The 19,231-nt window shown below is 38.7% G+C and overlaps 1 protein-coding gene across 1 annotated transcript in view; it reads left to right on the forward strand.

Annotated features, from left to right (window-relative positions):
* Positions 1 to 17,612, forward strand: part of Rfx7 (regulatory factor X7) — a 92,077-nt gene extending 74,465 nt beyond the window's left edge. Inside the window, exons 6-10 of the mRNA XM_057767001.1 lie at positions 3,379 to 3,495; positions 5,661 to 5,745; positions 6,563 to 6,770; positions 9,817 to 10,112; positions 11,373 to 17,612. Of these exons, the coding sequence (XP_057622984.1) occupies positions 3,379 to 3,495; positions 5,661 to 5,745; positions 6,563 to 6,770; positions 9,817 to 10,112; positions 11,373 to 14,642 (3,976 nt within the window). The 3' untranslated portion in view covers positions 14,643 to 17,612. The remainder of the gene's footprint in view (positions 1 to 3,378; positions 3,496 to 5,660; positions 5,746 to 6,562; positions 6,771 to 9,816; positions 10,113 to 11,372) is intronic.
* Positions 17,613 to 19,231: the final 1,619 nt, after the last annotated feature.

The following is a 19,231-nucleotide window of genomic DNA, read 5'->3' on the forward strand; positions in this document are numbered from 1 at the left end:
ACCAAATTTATCTTCCGTATTACCTCAGATGTATTATTTGATTGACACTGTAAAGGGACCATTATCCAAACATATCTCTTGGACTTCCCTACATTTTTTTTCCCAGAAAGAGTCTAACTATGTAGCCTTGGTGACCTGGAGCTCTCTATGCTGGCTTAGAGGTCCACCTCCATCCCCTGCCTCCTAAATATTGGATTTAAAGGCATGTGCCACTATGCTGTATAGCTTCCCTCTTTTTGAATTGGTTGTCATCTGTAACACATGAGTGGTAAGACCACTAAAATAACAGTATGAACTTGGTTAAAAAATTGTAATACTGCCGGGCGGTGGTGGCGCACGCCTTTAATCCCAGCACTTGGGAGGCAGAGGCAGGCGGATCTCTGTGAGTTCGAGACCAGCCTGGTCTACAAGAGCTAGTTCCAGGACAGACTCCAAAAGCTAAGGAGAAACCCTGTCTCGAAAAACCAAAAAAAAAAAAAAAAAAAAAAAAAAAAATTGTAATACTTAGCCAGGCGGTGGTGGCACACACCTTTACTCCCAGCACTCAGGGAGGCAGAGGCAGATGGATCTCTGTGAGTTCGAGGCCAGCCTGGTCTACAGAGTGAGTTCCAGGACAGCCAGAGAGAGATACACAGAGAAACCCTGTCTTGAAAAAATAAAAAACAAAAAATTGTAATACTTAACTAGAAAAATAATCATTTTAATAAATTATTCTGTATAAATGTTAGAAAAAATAAATTCTTGTCTGTAAGTTTTCTTTTTTTTTTTTTTTGTTTTTTGTTTTTCGAGACAGGGTTTCTCTGTGGTTTTGGAGCCTGTCCTGGAACTAGCTCTGTAGACCAGGCTGGTCTCGAACTCACAGAGATCCACCTGCCTCTGCCTCCCAAGTGCTGGGATTAAAGGCGTGCGCCACCACCGCCCGGCTTTGTCTGTAAGTTTTCTTTTTTTTTTTTTTTTGGTTTTTCGAGACAGAGTTTCTCTGTGGTTTTGGAGCCTGTCCTGGAACTAGCTCTTGTAGACCAGGCTGGTCTCGAACTCACAGAGATCCGCCTGCCTCTGCCTCCCAAGTGCTGGGATTAAAGGCGTGCACCACCACCACCCGGCTGTCTGTAAGTTTTCTAATAAAATCATCTACCTCAAGGGTTTGAGGAAAATGAAACACTGCTTTTCATAAAGAACTAATGGTCTGGTCAGTTATTCTCTGACTGTTTGCGCCCATCTTCTCCACTGTTCTTTAGGATATTTTATAGCATTAAATAGTATTTACTTTTACATTATGTAAATTGTAAATGACATGAAAAAGTACTAAACTCTGAATTTCATGTATTTTTTTAAAAGATGTATTTATTTAGTATGTATACAGTATTCTGCCTGCATGTGTCCCTGAAGGCCAGAAGAGGGCACCAGATCTCATTAAAGATGGTTGTGAGGGAATTGAACTCAGGACATCTGAGTCATCTCTCCAGCCCCTCCTAATTCTATGTATTTTTAGTGACTTTTTTAGTCATATTAAAAGTTAATTGTACTTCCAAGTTTTTAAAACTTTTTAATTGAATCTTTGGGGATTTTACATCATGTACCCCAATTCTATTTACCTCCCAGTCCCTCCATATCTCCCCCTATCCCTCCCGCACCCCCACCCCACGAAAGAAAATAAAACAAGGTAAGCAAGACCAAAAAAAAAAAAAAAACCCATAAGCCGAAACAGAACAAACCCATACCAGGAACAGAAAAATCTGTTTCTCCTTCTCTCCTGCCTCATCACTTCTTCTGCCCTGGTTGCATTGGAGGCTTTGGTGTGTCACATAGTAAACCCTTTTGTCCCATCAGCTTGACTGGCAAGTGTTCATTGCAATGAGTCACTGGTCTGGTTCAAGGCCTCTGGTTTTTGATATACCAGCCTCACTGGGTCCTCACCAGAGCTCCTCTGGTGTGTCCTATGGCCACCCCAAGTCTTGGAGATCTTATAGGGAACATTCCATATGACCAGTCCTTTCATGAGCTCCAGCAGTTTCCAGATGAGGTAAATGCTTGGGTGAACCAACCAAAGGCTCAGTTGTGGACCTGTGTTAGCCAGCCAGGTCAGATCAACCCACAGATCAACCTCAGATGCAGGGGTGGGATCAGATCCCCTACAAGAATGAAAGAAAAAAATCTCATTTTAAGAATGGTGTTAGTTAGGCGGTGATGGTATACTTCTTTAATCCCGGCACTTGGGAGGCAGAGGCAGACTGATCTCTTTGAGTTTGAGGCCAGCCTGGTCTATAAAGCAAGTTCCAGGACAACCAGAGCTACACAGAGAAGCCCTGTCTTGAAAAACAAAGACAAACAAATTAAAAACAATGGTGTTAGAGTTTGTTATCCTATAAATAGAGCATTCTTTGTTCTTTCTTTTTTTTATTAAGTGCCTAAAAATACCTTAACTCTATGAGTTAGGTGTTAATTGACACCAAACCTTTGCTTGATGAACCCTGCAGTTTAAGCAGGAAAATGAAATGTAAAGTAACCAGTGTCTTTACTTGTCCTGGCAAGACCCATAGCTTGTAGTACAGCCCTTATTTCAAACTCATGACTGGGTGTACCCTAAAAATGCTCCATAAACTATACTCTAAACAGAATCATTGACTATTCAGAATTTTCCAATGGGTAATAATGAAATTCTTTTTCTTTAAAAATTAAAACCACTGAAATCTAGATATACAGGCTACCTCACAGTATAGCTGTCCTAATGAGGGGAGAGACTCACATGAGGTAACTCACTGTTTAACAGTATGGCCATTTCTGTGTGTAACAGGAAGTTAAGCTATGCAGCTGAATTATTTTCTCATTCTAAGCTTTCACAAAACTAAAGGGATATAAAGGAAAGGGTGACTCTGGTCTTTCAGAACTCCTCATTGCCCTTGTTATCAGCCTTATCAGTGGAGTAAAAATATTGCTACAGATGACCTCAAATGTCCCTTTTAGTTTGGTGTTTAAACCATCTCATGGCATTAACAATTATGTCCAACATTCATGATATGAGACGAAAGTTATCTCTGTATGTGAACCTGCTATGTGTGTAGAAATTGTAGCCCTGCTAGATGAACTTACATGTACTCGTTTAAAACCCTGAGTTTGACCAGAACTGGGAATTTTTTACCAATATAGTGTCTCTGTACACATTTCCCCGATAGTGTTGAAAACAATGCTGTAGACCCTTAGAGTGAGTCCAGCAAATTCAAGCTGAATTAAAGTGCAACTCCCACGAATAAGAGTTCATAAATTGTCATGAATTACTAGAAGGAATTGCTTCACCTTACCAAGGGTGCAATGGAGTAACACCATACTATGTGACGCTGAAATCTGACACTTTTTATTCGGTCTGTCCTTCTTTTGCAGGAGCTATTGTGACAATCTTGGCTACCATCCATTAAGTGCTGCTGACTTCGGAAAAATCATGAAAAACGTATTTCCAAACATGAAGGCACGCCGTTTGGGCACTAGAGGCAAATCTAAATATCCTTTATCAGAATGCTGTCAGTAGTCTCATTTGGCTCATCTACTGTTGTAACTCAGTTGGCAACTACATTTAGAAATAAATGTAAATTAACAAATAAACAGTTCAGAATCCTTAGAATAACTGCAAATGTTATTTCCCCAGCTGTTACCAAACCACATGAGAAATAGCAAATGGTGTAAACAGAGACTGCGCCAGCCCAGACCTGAATAATCACACAGAAACCACATTATTTACAGCACTGCTTGGCCAGTAGCTTAGGAGTGTTTCTAGCTAGCTCTTACATCATAAATTAATTCATTTCTATTAATCTGTGTATCACCATGGGGCTGTGACCCGTAAGATTCCAGTGTCGTCCTTAGGCAGCTACATGGTATCTCCTGACTCTGCCTACTGTATATCTCTGTTCAGATTTCCTGCCTGGCTATATTCTGCCCTGCTGTAGGCCGAAGGAGCTTCTTTATTAACCAGTGGTAATAAAACATATTCAAAAAAAATAAAAAATAAAAAAATAAAACATTCACAGTATACAGACGGGAATCACACATCAAAATGGTTTGTGAGTTTATTAAGATTCTGATAGATTTTCTTTTATTTTATATTTTTATCTATTTTTATTCAAATTTTTGTATGCATATGTGTGTACATGTATATGATCAGGAGAAGGTGTTGTTTTCCCTGGAACTGGAATTACAGGTAGCTGTAAGCCTCAAAGTGTGGGTTCTGGAAACCAAATCTACATTCTCTATAAGAGCTGCACGTGCTTTAAGCACTGAGATATCTTTCCAGCCCTTTATCACTTTTTATCCAATCACCTTTGCTTTAACAATAAAAATTAAGAAATGATGTATTTACTAACTAAATTATATCAATAAAAGTAGGGGAAGATGTTAGCTTATCTTTTTTTTTCTCTTCTCTAAGAAACATGGTAATCTCTCTGATTTAAAAAAAAAACAATAATGTTAATAATACACTCAAAAATGTTCTTGTAATAAAAGGTCCATATTTGTAGTATGATTTCTAATTGGTCTTAATAATTAAAAACCTGGAGTCAGATATTATTGGGTGAAAGCTGAAAGATCAGAGAATCAGAGCAGCCAGCCACTAGTTCTTACCTCTGTAAAATCCTTAGATTGAATTGGGTATCCTGTCTCTACAAGTAATCAAACTGAATGCCATCTCTTTGAAACCTCAGACTGAATCCTCAGCTCCTTCCTGTCTTCTCCCCCTTATACTCCTTTCTCTGCCCAGCCATATCACTTCCTATCTCAACCTCCCTAGTGCTAGGATTAAAGGTTTGAGCTACCACTGCCTGGCCTCTATGACTAACGAGTGCGGCTAGCTCCAACTCTGATCTTCAGGCAAGCTTAATTTGTTAAAGCTCAAACAAAATAGCACAAGTATTCACTATTTTTCTGGCAGCCATTAAAGCAGGGCATAGGAATGGCCCTTCTTGTGACAGAGAAATATGCATAAGCAAACAGAAGTAAAGGGGTGAAAATTAAGAATTTATTAAAGGTCTTTCTGCTCCTAGAAGAGTATAAAATAGACTTTTATTAGAAATGCCTTCATTTCTTCCTTGCTTAGCTCTTGGCATTTTTAAGGCCTTAAATTAGCTACTGTGGTAATGAGAGAAAGAGACAAGGAGGAAGGTTGCTTTTCTAAAGGAGTCATAGGTGCATTTGAACCACTCTACCCTTGTTTCTGAATACAGACAGAAAAGGTCTTGATGTGTCTTTGGCATGTTACGGGTGATAATCCTTTATGTTTCAGTGGAAAAAGAAATGTAAAGGTTAAAGACCTTGTGATACACTTAAGGGTTGTTTTTGTCCCTGTGCCCTGTACTCAAGTTTCCCATTCCTTTGCCAAGTTTCCATCTGTTGGTTCCTTCTCTCTGACCTGCTTGTTACTGGTGGCTGGCACAGCATAGTGGGAATGTTTATTCATAATGTTTTAATAGATTAGATTCATTTAAGACAGTATTACTGAACATTCTACATGAAACACTTAGTTTTGAATGCAAGAAAGTATTCTGAGTTTCTACTAGCAAATTGTGTTTTTACTGATGATTGTGTTGTCATTTCATGTACAGTTCCTTCTCAAATGCTATCTATATAGACAGTTCATTTAATTTAAAGTGGTTTCAACCTTAACTGTTTATCACATATTGCTACAGTGGACTAAGGAAAAAAGCTTTTGTTCATATGCCAACACTGCCCAACCTCGACTTTCATAAAACTGGAGATGGGGTAAGAATTCTACCGTTTCTTCTTAATAAAGAGAAATATATCTTTAGTTGAATGCTTTCTGTACAATATTCTGGTTAAAATCAGGAACTGAGAACTGTTCTTTATACAAATAAGAGGGAGAGAAAAATCACCCACAATGGCCAAAAGATGCTAGCAAAACTTACCTACATAAACATGAAATTCAGGATAATATAGATCTATGATTACTAATTTGTAGATATGTCCATAATATATATTGATGATGCCTGTTTGCGTGGGAAGGAAAATTTGTAAGATAGCTATAGTATGCCCTCTCTAGGGCTGCTAATAAGTGTTGTTTTTATTGATACTAGATAAAGCTTTAGAACTATCAAAAACATTTGTTTGAGTCTAACTGCCATTTTTGTTTGTTTGTTTGTTTGTTTGGATTTTTTTGTTAAAAGTTTTTATTTTTGTTGTTTTGAAACAGAGGCTCTGTATATAGCACTGTCTGTCCTTGAACTCACTATGTGAGCTAGAGTAACTATGAACTCACAGAGATCCACTTGCCTCTGCCTCTCAAGTGTTTGAAATGATTGAAGTTGTGTGTCACTACACTAGGCTCTAGCTGCCATTTAAAGTGCTGTATTCACCCTATACTTGACTATTCTTTACTGATTCACTCATATATGCAAAGCTGTTACCTGTCTGCCAACAGCTCCTTCATACTGTTTTGACCCAAGAGATGTATGCTGTATCTTCCAATAAGAATATATATCTTCAATGTACTTCAACTTAATTTCTCTGAAATTATTATTATTATTTTGTAAAGTTAACTTTTCTTCTTTCCTTTCTATAGTTGGAAGGAGTTGAACCATCTGGGCAGCTTCAAAATATTGATGAGGAAGTTATCTCTTCTGCTTGCCGTCTTGTGTGTGAGTGGGCCCAGAAAGTGTTAAGCCAGCCATTTGACACAGTCTTGGAATTAGCCCACTTCCTTGTTAAGAGTCATTATATAGGCACCAAGTCAATGGCAGCTCTGACTGTGATGGCAGCAGCACCAGCAGGTATGGAAACTGACCACATTGCTATATTTAGAGCTAGTAGCAAGAGGAGAGGTTGGGGCCAGTAAGATGGCACAGTAGGTAACAGCACTGCTGCCAAGCCCTCTAACCAGAACTGAATCTCCTCCTACAAGTTGTCCTAGGATCTCTACAGGCACTCTGTGGCACATGTGCACTCATGAATAAATGAATAAAATTTAAAGAATTCATTAATGAAACATTTAGTACCTGTATGAGTTTATTCTTACTCCAGTTCACACTAAATGCAGATGTTTTATTAAGCCAACAAAATAAAAACTATATTGTTAAATTGTAGTTCTTAATCCTATCTTTTGTATGATGCTCTGCTAGAGTAAACTATTTGAATTTCCCTTCATTTGGGGGGATTTTTTTTGTTATGTTTTGTTTTGTTGTGGGGTGGGGGTTTTGAAACAGGCTTCTCTGTGTAACAGTTCTGGCTGTCCTGGAACTTTCTTTGTAGACCAGGCTGACCTCAAACTCACTTCTGCTTCTGTTGAGATTAAAGGCTGTGCCACTACCGCCCGGCTAATACTTTTTTTTTTAATAAAAAAAAAGACTGTTTTTAAATATAAAGAATATTTTATGTATCTAGTTAGATGTTAAAAGTAAAATACGATTAAATTTTAAAATTATGTGCTAGGCTCCTATCCCAGAAATTAAGCTTGTGAATAAAACAATCCGATCATTATGACTGGTTACCTGGTTTCGTAAATAACAAACCTTGTGAAGTGGTACTATAAAATAGCAAGAGTTTTGTTTTTGTTTTGTTTGTTGTTTATTTGTTTTTAGACAGGGTCTCTACTGCATTGAGTCCAGGCTCTTGTAATGTAAACCAGGCTGACCTTGAACTACTAGAAATCCTCCTACCTCTGTCTCCAAGGTGTTCACTACTTGTGACTGCAAAAGAAAAAATTTTTAATTTATTTTTATTTTATGTATTTTGGTGTTTTTGCCCTCATGTATTTCTGTGTGAGGGTGTTGGATCTTCTGGATCTGGAGTTAACAGATAGGTGTGAGCTACCATGTGGGTCTGGGAACTGAACTGAAGTCCTCTTGAAGAGCAGCCAGTGCTCTTAACTGCTGAGCCGTCACTCCAACCTGAGAAAAAAAATTTAAATGGCAGTTTAAGTGAGAATTTTAATTCAAAGAGAAATTTTTAGAACTGACAATTTTAGCAATTAATATTATTATTGAAATATCTAATGCATTCCTAAATTAATAGCTGTATGTAAGGTATCAATTCTGATGGAAAATTTTATGCTTTATTTCTGTTAAACCTGATAGAGTAAATAAATTACATTACTTTAGAAAATTATTTCTGTGAACAGAGAACAAAACTTGTTTTCCAAGCTAGTTCTTCTAAGTTGAATCTAAATATTTTAAAATCTGCAGTACATTTATCCTGCAGAGAATTACTGTTTGTGGTGTGTGTGTATGTATATAATGTCTCCTACTCACTTTACCACCAGTTGAGAACCAGTATCAGCAAAACAGCCTCCCACACTCACAGTAGCTAATCACAGCTTTTCAAAACTTCATGAGTATAAACTGTATGTGACCAAACCAGATTTTGCACTCAAATTAGGCAGAAGTATGATGGTGCTTAGTAAGTCCAATGTTTGTAGCACATAAAATAATAAATAAATCTTTAAAATGTAGTAAAAAGTACACAGCAAATAGGTAATTTCCATATTTAAAAGAAATTTTTAGGGACACTAAACTTTTTGCCAATTGTATTTACTAAAAACTTTAAATCTCTTGAAATTTTGTTCTTAACTCTTAGAAAATTTTTAAAAGAGTATTTATGGTAAATATTTTCATCCTTTGAAGGCAAACTTTTTTTTTTTTTTTTTTTTTATAAATATAGTATCTGTCTTAAGGACAGGTTGTTACAAATGTCCTTTTTGTGAGTCAGCTGCTTGGAACTTAATTCCTGTCCAGAGACGCTGGCAAGAGGACAAGGCAGGAAGATGTGAGCCATTGGCAAAGGCTTTCCTGGGTGCAGGTGCTGGGAAGAAAGCTGAGACAGTGCCAGAGAAAGCAGTGAGGCTGAGTTCAAAGAGAACAAAACAATAATTACATTATTTAAAAGAAAAGGAGAGGATCAAAAATGAAGGATTACCGACCAGAGTTTGCAGAAGAGAATTCCTGTGTCTTTCTCTTCTTCTAGCCTTCCTCCCCCACCTGCACCAAGTTGTGGCTGTAAGTAGAGTGATGAAGAGCAGAACCTGGCTGGGGACAGAAGGCAAGGTGCGAGAGCGGGCTATCCTGCTCCTCCTCAGCACATGGGACTTCCTTACTACTTAGTGCCACCTCCTAAGTATGAAATGAGCTTTGTGAAAGTACTTTTATTACATACTCAGTTTTCTTAAAATTTATATCTTGCTTTTTTTTTTTTGCTGTCTTACTACTCTTTTTAAAAGTTTTCTCAGTAACACTTTTCAAAATGCCTTAACATTAGAAATTCTGCTTCTTAATTTCTCTAGGTCACACTGGAATAATCATAATAACAATTAAAATAATGGTTCATATTTTTGTGAATTTCTGGTAAGATTAAAAACTTGTTTTCCCCACATAATTTTTTTTAGGCTGTGGAGTGGTTTTAGTGAATATTTATTAGGTTATTATTATGGGCTGAATATTAAAATTATGAAAATTTATTAATTTTATCCTAATTACAGAAAGGGATAGGAAAATTTGCTGGCCTTTAATACAATGTAAAAATGCTCTGTTGGCATGTATTTTTGTTAGTGGCCCCACATTTATGATATAATTAATCCTTTAAAATTGTCTGCCATTGTTTACTTACCTGAAACTATTTGGTCAAACCATATTTTAGGATGTCAAAATCTTGCTGACAGATTTATAAACAGAGGTCTGTTACTTTGCTTTGTAAATAAGGTGAGGATTAGAATATCCTTCTTAGTTGTTTTGTCCAGTAGATGGCTACATACTCAAAGAAACTGAGTCATATGGCCTTCCACAAGAGATAGCCTTTATTTTAGCTTTCCTTTGTGTTTATTTTCAGGACTTAAAGGAATTCCCCAGCCTTCTGCTTTTGTACCTACAGCTGAAAGTAATTCTTTTCAACCTCAAGTAAAGACTTTGCCATCTCCAATTGATGCTAAGCAACAATTGCAACGGAAAATTCAAAAAAAGCAGCAAGAACAGAAACTACAATCCCCATTGCCAGCAGAATCCTCAGCAAAAAAAACAGAAGGCACTACAGCCAACGGAGTGGCTAATCTACCCAATGGAAACCCTGCGATCCTTTCTCCCCAGCCCATTGGGATTGTGGTGGCAGCAGTCCCTAGTCCCATTCCGGTAATGTTATTACTACAGTTTGGCCTTACTGAGATAGTGGAAAGTCATTTATTTTATTAAAAGTGAAAGGTGAGAAGAAGGCAACCGTATGTGGAGCTATAATCATAAACTTGTTTTATGGTCAGACTCACCTTCAGTCATTTGTCTTTAATTTCAAATGTGTGTTGCTAATGAAAAGCAAACTCTAAACCTAACAGAAGTGAATATATAAGGGATGAAGTGTGCATATAACCACTCAACTTTAGTAAGAATAAATTTATTTAAAAGTTGTTTTTATCTCTGGCTAATTCAAGAAAATATAGCTATAAACTTTTGGGAGCCTAAAGTTTTTCTGAATATTGAAGTAAATCAAATTATAGTGTTAAAGATTTTATAATTTAATGGAGCCTACTTCTGTGGTTAGTTGGATGGATAGAGGAGTAGAATATTGTTCAGGTCACTGTCATACAACTAACATAGTGAAGGGGCTCTTCAGATGTGTTTCTTGCTAAAGTAAAATGATAAACTTACACTCTTATTGATATTATTACTAAGGGGATACTTTCTCTTGTTTTTCTTGTTCTTATAAGTATCTTCATCATTATTATTTCATTAAAACTTCCAATATATGCTGCCGGGCAGTGGTGGTGCACACCTTTAATCCCAGCACTCGGGAGGCAGAGGCAGGTGGATCTCTGTGAGTTGGAGATCTGGTCTACAAAGCGATTTCCAGGCCAGCATCTTAACACAAATAAATCCTGTCTCAAAACAAACAAACAAACAAACAAACAATAAAAACACTTCCAATAACTGATGGCCATATTATCCACTGAGGAGCAGACTTCGGGAGACCTTAGTTTTGTCTAGGTCCTCCTTATCCACGTTAGTTTTTAAAACTCTAAAAGTCTCCCAAGAGTGAGCTGTCTTCTTGGGACAGATTCCAGTAGATACTTTAGAGTTTACCTTTCTTCATGATTGTATCTCTTCTCCCTGTAACCTCATTAAACCATTAGTTAGACAAGTATTTATCATAAGTTAACTGAGAAGTAACCAAGTCTTTTCCCAGGAATTACTATAATTGCATTATTCTTATATTTGTTAAAATATTTGAGGGCCTATTTATATACAAAAATACCCAAAAGAACTCTCTTCTAATATTAAAACTGCCTTATTTCTTTTTAGTTAACACTTAATAAATTCTTTAATATTATACAGATGTACAACATTCTGTTGTATCCTGAACTTATTAGAATGGACTTTTTGTTTTCTATGTTTTTGCAGGTCCAGCGGACCAGGCAGTTAGTAACTTCACCAAGTCCCATGAGTTCTTCTGATGGCAAGGTTCTTCCCCTCAATGTGCAGGTGGTCACTCAGCACATGCAGTCTGTGAAACAGACACCAAAGACTCCTCAGAACGTTCCAGCCAGTCCTGGTGGGGACCGTTCTGCCCGGCACCGCTACCCTCAGATCTTACCCAAGCCAGCAAACACGAGTGCACTCACCATCCGCTCTCCTACAACTGTGCTCTTTACTAGCAGTCCCATCAAGACTGCCGTTGTACCTGCATCACACATGAGCTCTCTGAATGTGGTGAAAATGACAACAATATCCCTCACGCCCAGTAACAATAATGCCCCTCCTAAACATTCTGCCTCAGTCAGCAGTGCTACTGGAACAACAGAGGAATCGAGGAGCGTTCCTCAGATCAAGAATGGTTCTGTTGTTTCCCTTCAGTCTCCTGGGTCTAGGGCCAGCAGCACTGGGGGAACTTCCGGTGTGGAAGTCAAAATGGAACCAGAAGGTCCATCAGATGAGCATCCTCTACAGTGCCAAGAGAACTCTGAGGGGACTAAAGCTCCCCTAACAACACCTAGTGCCCTTTGGGGGCAGAAAAGTAATACAGATGGAGCAGTATCCAAACCTTCCAATGAAGGTGTCGTTGAAGTAAAAGCAACTAAGGTCTGTGACCAGAGGACCAAATGTAAAAGTCGCTGTAATGAAATTCTGCCAGCCATCTCAGCAGGCAATAATCAAAGCACTGTTACTCTCTCGGTTGCTACTCAGAACTTACCTTTCACCAGCACCAGCTCACCATCAAATGGTGACTCAGTAAATAAAGACCCTAAATTATGCACTAAAAGTCCAAGAAAACGACTGTCTGCTACACTGCAAGAGTCTCAGGTGCCTCCTGTAAAGAAACCAATTGTGGAGCAGCTTTCTGCAGCTACCGTAGAAGGTCAGAAACCAGGCACTGTTAAGAAGGACCAAAAGGCTCCACATTCAGGGAAAACAGAAAGCTCAACAGCAGGTGCTCAGATTCCTAACAAGGTGTCAATCAGTGTCAATTCACACATCATAGAGGATGAGCCCTTGAACCCTACTCTTGTAGCCAGTGAATCAGTTCTGGAGCAGCAAACAACGCCATCATCGTCTCCAGATGTAAAAGTAAAACTTGAAGGGACTGTCTTTCTCTTGGACTGTGAGGCAAAATCAGATGGCAGCTTTAATCCTAACGAATGGCAGCAAGTTACTAAGGGTCCTGACCTCATAGCTGCCAGCTGTGAACACCAAGATATTAGTGTTATGACTGTTCCCGAACATTCTGATATCCATGATCTAGAGAGATCTGTTTGGGAATTAGAAGGGATACCACAGGACACATACAGCCAGCAGCTACATAGCCGGATTCCAGAATCTTCTTTGAATCAAATACAAGCACAGTCTTCAGATCAGTTACCATTGCAGTCCGAACTGAAAGAGTTTGAGTCTTCTGTTTCCCAGACAAATGAAAGCTACTTTCCTTTTGATGATGAACTTACACAAGATAGCATTGTGGAAGAGCTGGTGCTTATGGAGCAGCAGATGTCAATGAATAATTCACATTCTTATGGTAACTGCTTGGGAATGACCCTTCAGAGTCAGTCAGTAACTCCAGGAGCTCCAATGTCATCTCATGCTTCCAGCACCCACTTCTATCATCCAATCCATAGCAATGGCACTCCAATTCACACACCCACACCCACACCCACTCCTACACCAACCCCAACGCCAACGCCAACTCCCACATCTGAAATGATTGCTGGGTCTCAGAGTCTATCACGGGAGAGCCCTTGCTCCAGGCTTGCCCAGACAACACCTGTGGATAGTGCTTTAGGAAGTAGCCGACACACACCCATTGGTACTCCTCATTCTAATTGCAGCAGTAGTGTCCCTCCAAGCCCTGTTGAATGCAGGAATCCATTTGCATTCACCCCAATAAGCTCCAGTATGGCTTATCACGATGCCAGCATTGTCTCAAGCAGTCCTGTGAAGCCAATGCAGAGACCCATGGCCACGCACCCTGATAAAACCAAGCTTGAATGGATGAATAATGGTTATAGTGGGGTTGGTAGTTCATCAGTTTCTGGCCATGGCATTCTCCCAAGCTATCAGGAGCTAGTAGAAGATCGTTTCAGGAAACCCCATGCCTTTGCTGTGCCCGGACAGTCATATCAATCTCAGTCCAGACACCAGGACACTCATTTTGGTCGTTTGACTCCCGTCTCTCCTGTGCAGCATCAAGGTGCCACTGTAAACACCAACAAGCAAGAAGGGTTTGCAGTCCCCGCTCCTCTTGATAATAAAGGGACTAATTCATCTGCCAGCAACAACTTCAGGTGCCGGAGTGTGAGCCCTGCTGTCCATCGCCAACGGAATCTTAGTGGAAGCACCCTCTATCCTGTGTCTAATATCCCACGGTCTAGTGTAACCCCCTTTGGAAGTCCAGTAACCCCAGAAGTTCATGTTTTCACAAATGTTCACACAGATGCATGTGCCAACAACATAGCTCAAAGAAGTCAGTCAGTCCCCTTGACAGTCATGATGCAGACAGCTTTCCCAAATGCTCTGCAAAAGCAAACAAACAGTAAAAAAATAACTAACGTTTTGTTGAGCAAACTCGATTCTGACAATGATGATGCAGTGAGAGGTTTGGGAATGAACAACATGCCCTCCAATTACACAGCCCGGATGAATCTCACTCAAATTTTGGAAACTTCCCCTGTTTTTCCTAGTGCCAATTCACAAAATATGATCGATTCCAGCACTTCAGTTTATGAGTTCCAAACACCATCTTACCTCACCAAAAGTAATAGCACCGATCAGATCAGTTTTTCTCCTGGAGATAATCAAGCACAATCTGAAATTGGAGAACAGCAATTAGATTTTAATAGCACTGTTAAAGACCTGTTGAGTGGAGACAACCTGCAAACCAGCCAGCCCCTGGGAGGTCAGGTCGCATCTGATCTCACCAACACTGCATCTGATTTCCCTACTGACATCAGGTTGTCTTCTGACCTCTCAGGCAGCATCAACGATTTGAACACCTTAGACCCAAATCTACTGTTTGATCCAGGTCGTCAGCAGGGACAGGATGATGAAGCCACACTGGAAGAATTAAAGAATGACCCACTGTTTCAACAGATTTGCAGTGAGTCAATGAACTCTATGACTTCATCAGGTTTTGAATGGATAGAAAGCAAGGACCATCCTACTGTTGAAATGTTGGGATAAATTGTGTTTTATAATATGTAGCACACTGTATCTAAAGACATATGTATTGTATTTGTCTTAATGGAAGTGCCTCCCGCAGCAGAAACACTATTAATTGTGACATTTTAAAAGCGTTTGCTGCAGAAGTGGTTTCTTCTTCAATAGGAAATGGTTAGACTTGCCTCAGTTCTGGACAGGTTTCTGAAGACAGTAGGCTGTAGAGCAAGTATTAGGTTTTAAATTTTATAATGTTCCCCCATTTAATTTGCTAGTAAAGAATCCAGCTTTTTACAAGAGCAGTCTGGGTCTTTATTTTGTATAAGTTTATTTTAATTCATCAGTTGATCTATGTAGAAACCATCCATTTTTAGTCATAGGCTGTTTTATTGTTGGCATTATCTTTTAGGTATGAAATCATAGCTAAGGTATACTGTAGGCAAGAGAGTCTTCCTTAAAACAGGGATAATATTCAGGTTATTATAAATATTTAAGCTTGAAACATGAAGCTACTGTAGGATGAGAAATCTCTGTAGGACTTTCTGGGGCTTTGTTCCATTTACTCCCACAATGAAGGGCTGACGTAGGAGAAAACAATGGAAAGCAAATGTTAATTTAAGGGAAGTAAAAGCTGCACTAAAAATTTTAAGAGGAAAACTAGTAGCCATTTATTTGTGACATTGCATTAGTCCAGTTTTAAAAGGTGACTTTTAAAATGGAGCTCTCTAGCTCGCACACTTTGTTTCTCCCTCTTGATCCCCCTCTCCTTCCTACTCCCATCTCTCCCGTCCCTTTTTCTTCTTCCCTCCCCTCCCTATCACTTACACACACACACACACACAGAGAGAGAGAGAGAGAGAGAGAGAGAGAGAGAGAGACTAGACATTGAAATTTAATAGCAGAAATACAAGCATGTTAGAAAAATGTCTTGTGTTTTATTATTTGCTTGTTGAGATTGGAGTGTTAGAAGGGAAATAGAGACTTTTTCTTGGTTTCCTCACCATAGCTCTGTGTACATACTGAAGCTACTAAAGAATTCTTTTTTAATGCTTTTCGCCATGGTATCCTTTAGTAATCAGCTTTTTTCCTCAGTTTGCTCGCTCCTTTGCTTCTCTGAATGTAGTGATGCAGTTTGATCATGGATCCTTTGCAAAACACCAAGTAGGAAAGATAATATTAAGAGCCCAGTGAAAAATCATTTCCTCATGTGAGGTGTGAAGCCTCAGATTTTGTTCTCTGATAAAGCAAAGGGGTGATGATAGTACTTGAAGAGGAGGACCGTTTTATTACTTGTTTAACTTATTTATTGTGGTGGACACAGCTGCAAAAGAAGCAAAGCCCTCAGGATTTGTTTTAAAGTGTTTCTCTGTGGCTCCTGTTTTGGTTTATGAATAGTATTTATGAATTTCATGTTAACAAAACTAGTGGGCAGCTTCATTTAAGTGAGTTTCAAGGTAATTTTTAGAGAGATATTAAAGTTAACCTTAAGTTCTTAAAAGCTAACATGAAACCATTCACTGTACTCTCCTGAACCTAGCCAAGCTTTTCTTTACCTTAATTCAAAAATAAATCAGAAGACCGCAATCCAAATATTTAACAAATATGATGGAAGGGTTAATTTAATAAGGGTCCATTGTTCAACAGATTTGAAAAGTAGGGTATTAACATATTCTAATAAATCAATGGTGCTAGAGTTGGCTCAGAGGTTTATCTATGGATGTGTTGTAGTTACTGGCATATGTGTGTGTTTGCTGTTAATTTGATTTAATGATTTGTTAGATTTTTTTGATACTAGTTACTTCTTCACTGTACATTGAGATACAGCACTACTGCACACCAAAGTATGTAATACCCAAAGGAAACTGTGTGATTTCTTCTAACAAATGACGGGAGCCTTTCTCAGTGAGATACTCTGAAAAGGAGACTTTGAGGCCATTCTAATCCCTGTTTACATGTTAGCTTCCTACTAATGAAAAAAATAATGGAAATCTTTTTTGATAAAAAAAAAAAAAAGTATAGAGACTGGAGGATTTTTACCCCCCCTGCCCCCTGTACAGTATTGCAGCAAACTCTTTAAATTTGGCTGAATTCGTCCAGCAAACTTTTTGGGGTTCATATATTGCACTAAATTTGTTGAACCTGTGGTAGGCACATCTCTTAGGATAAATGCAACCAGTACAGTCCACAGATTAAAATTTTTAAATGTGTTTCATTATGAAAAGACAAAATATCATCAAAGTGACAGATGAAATTGTCTTATGTAGCAATGTGCACTGATCTCAATGAGATATTTCTATTTCTTATTCTCTTACACGAGAATATTCCAGCAGGAAGAATTAAGTTTAGTTTGCTTCACCATGTTAATACATGATCACAAAATGTGCATGAGTGTTCTTGACTTATCTTGTACAGTACTAGGTAATCCTGTAACCACTTTTTTTCCCCTCTTGGCTGTATTGAAACTGGCTCTGTGTTAACCAGGTGAGCATAGTTATTCACAGGTTATTTTGCTTTTTTAATGTTTACTAATTCTGCTTAGTTGTTGAATATGTTCTTTTCTTGGGATTTTTTTCATTGTTTTGATGTTTAAAACATTTTGCATACTGTTTTATCATGATAAGACTTCATGAAGTAAATACTTTTGCATATAATTGCAATAAGCACTGACTTTTGAACTGAGCAAGAAGGATCGTATTTGTGCAGTGCATCTGAGGTTCAGATAACAGTCTTGTACTACAGTGTGCTTACTACACCAGAGGTGACAAAAGCAAGCCCTGTTGTGTGTCATTTAGTGCAGAGTCAGATCCCGGTGCTTTGTTGTCTGTTGTACCTGCTGAGATCACAGTAGTTGAACATCGCAGTAGCATTTCAGTTCCCTTTTTTATTCAAAGTGCTCAAATTGTTTTTTAAATGTTTTCAAAAACAATTAAAAACATTTTATATTATACTGACTGGATGTTAAGATGATTTATGGGATGTGTTTTTATAGACAATTGCCATTTTATAAATTTGTACCTGATGCTATATTTCCCTCAAACTGGTGAAACGGTGGGGAGCAAGGGTGTGTAAAAATGGTACAAGGCATAGTGTGCCACATCTCTGCTGATCCAAAAGAACTGACAGCTTGTTCTCATGCTTGTGTTTGCTCTCTCCCTCCCTGCCTCCCTCCCTTCTCTGGAATTGTGTTGTTCACTTGAGATTTATTGGCATTGGTACATGGCATAGAGTGTTGTATGTTTTGTAAAAGATCATCTTCTCCTTTGTTCTTTCACATGGTCTTTCCTTTCAGGTGTTAGGTTGAGGACTATCTAGGTTGCTGTCTTTCAGGAACATTAAATACGAAGATGAAGATTTTAAAGTCCCAGATGTGTTAAAATATACAGAAATTATAAGCCAGAGAACAGGCCACAGGTCTACAAAGAGGCAGAAAATGACAGAGACTTCAGCTTCTACAAAGCCATGGAACCATTTGGTCACTTTGATACAGAATCTGCAAGAACCAATATCTGGGAATATAACATATCATATCCATGTTCTAAATGAAACAGCCTACTTACCTGTATATACACTATATCTGACAGCCCCACTATCACCCCTGACCTCGATCCCCAAGTTCAGACAGGTGGAAGCAATCACAAAGTAAATGAAAATTGAGAAAGGAAGGTGGGTAAAATACAGGAAGACTCTCACATTAGACAGGTAGGTAGTCACTCACAAAAGAGAAAGATTGAGAAAGTAGGTGGGTGTGCTGTCCAGGAAGGCTCCCACATAGATTGGACCTACAAACCAAAATTCCAAAGCACTTGAAAATGAAAGTAACCCTGAAAACTATAAATCTCTCACGATAAAAGCAATGAGCCTCCTGGGTGTTGCTTTAAGTATGACGGTCTAAGGAAATTTAGCTGTTGTCTTAACAATTTTAGTGTCAAAAGTAGTAGCATGTGCCTGAAGTCCCAGCTACTGAGATGCTAAGGCAGGAAGATTTCCTCAGCCTAGGAGCTTGAGACGAGATTGACCAATAGATTGAAACTTCACCCCTGGGAAATAAGACTGGAGACAGAAGGTTCAAGGAGTTCATTCAATGGTTTATTTGCACGGACAGGTCCTGCCTTCTGTTTCTTCAGTTGTTTCATCACCAACTTTGGTTTGTGTTACATCATAGTCACTGTGGTTCCCTTAGTGTGTCCTCCTTCATCCCAAGGATAGGAAGGGCAGTTCTTACTGCCTTTATCAGAGAAAAAGCTTTTCCAGAATCTCCCAGTTACTCAATCCTCCCAGTTTCATTGGACAAGCGAAAATCTAAAAAGCCAGTTTGTTAGATTATTGGTTCATTATTCATGGTTGGTGAGGAGCCTGCTTTCTGTATGTGGTCATCTTGAGGGCCATTGAGATGGCTCAACAGATAAAGGTAACTACCCCCAAGTCTTAAGTTCAGTCACCAGGACCCATGTGGTGACAAGAGAATGATTTCCACAAGTTGTCCTCTGACCTCCACAGGCACTCTGTGATGGACATGTGCACACACAAAAATACTGTGTTACTAAATTTCATAACCTAAAAATATCAATGATTTCATCTCTGGGAGGGGACCATTAGTGGTCAAAAGGAAAACA

Source organism: Chionomys nivalis, chromosome 4 (assembly GCF_950005125.1).
Source record: "Chionomys nivalis chromosome 4, mChiNiv1.1, whole genome shotgun sequence".
NCBI lineage: Eukaryota > Metazoa > Chordata > Mammalia > Rodentia > Cricetidae > Chionomys > Chionomys nivalis.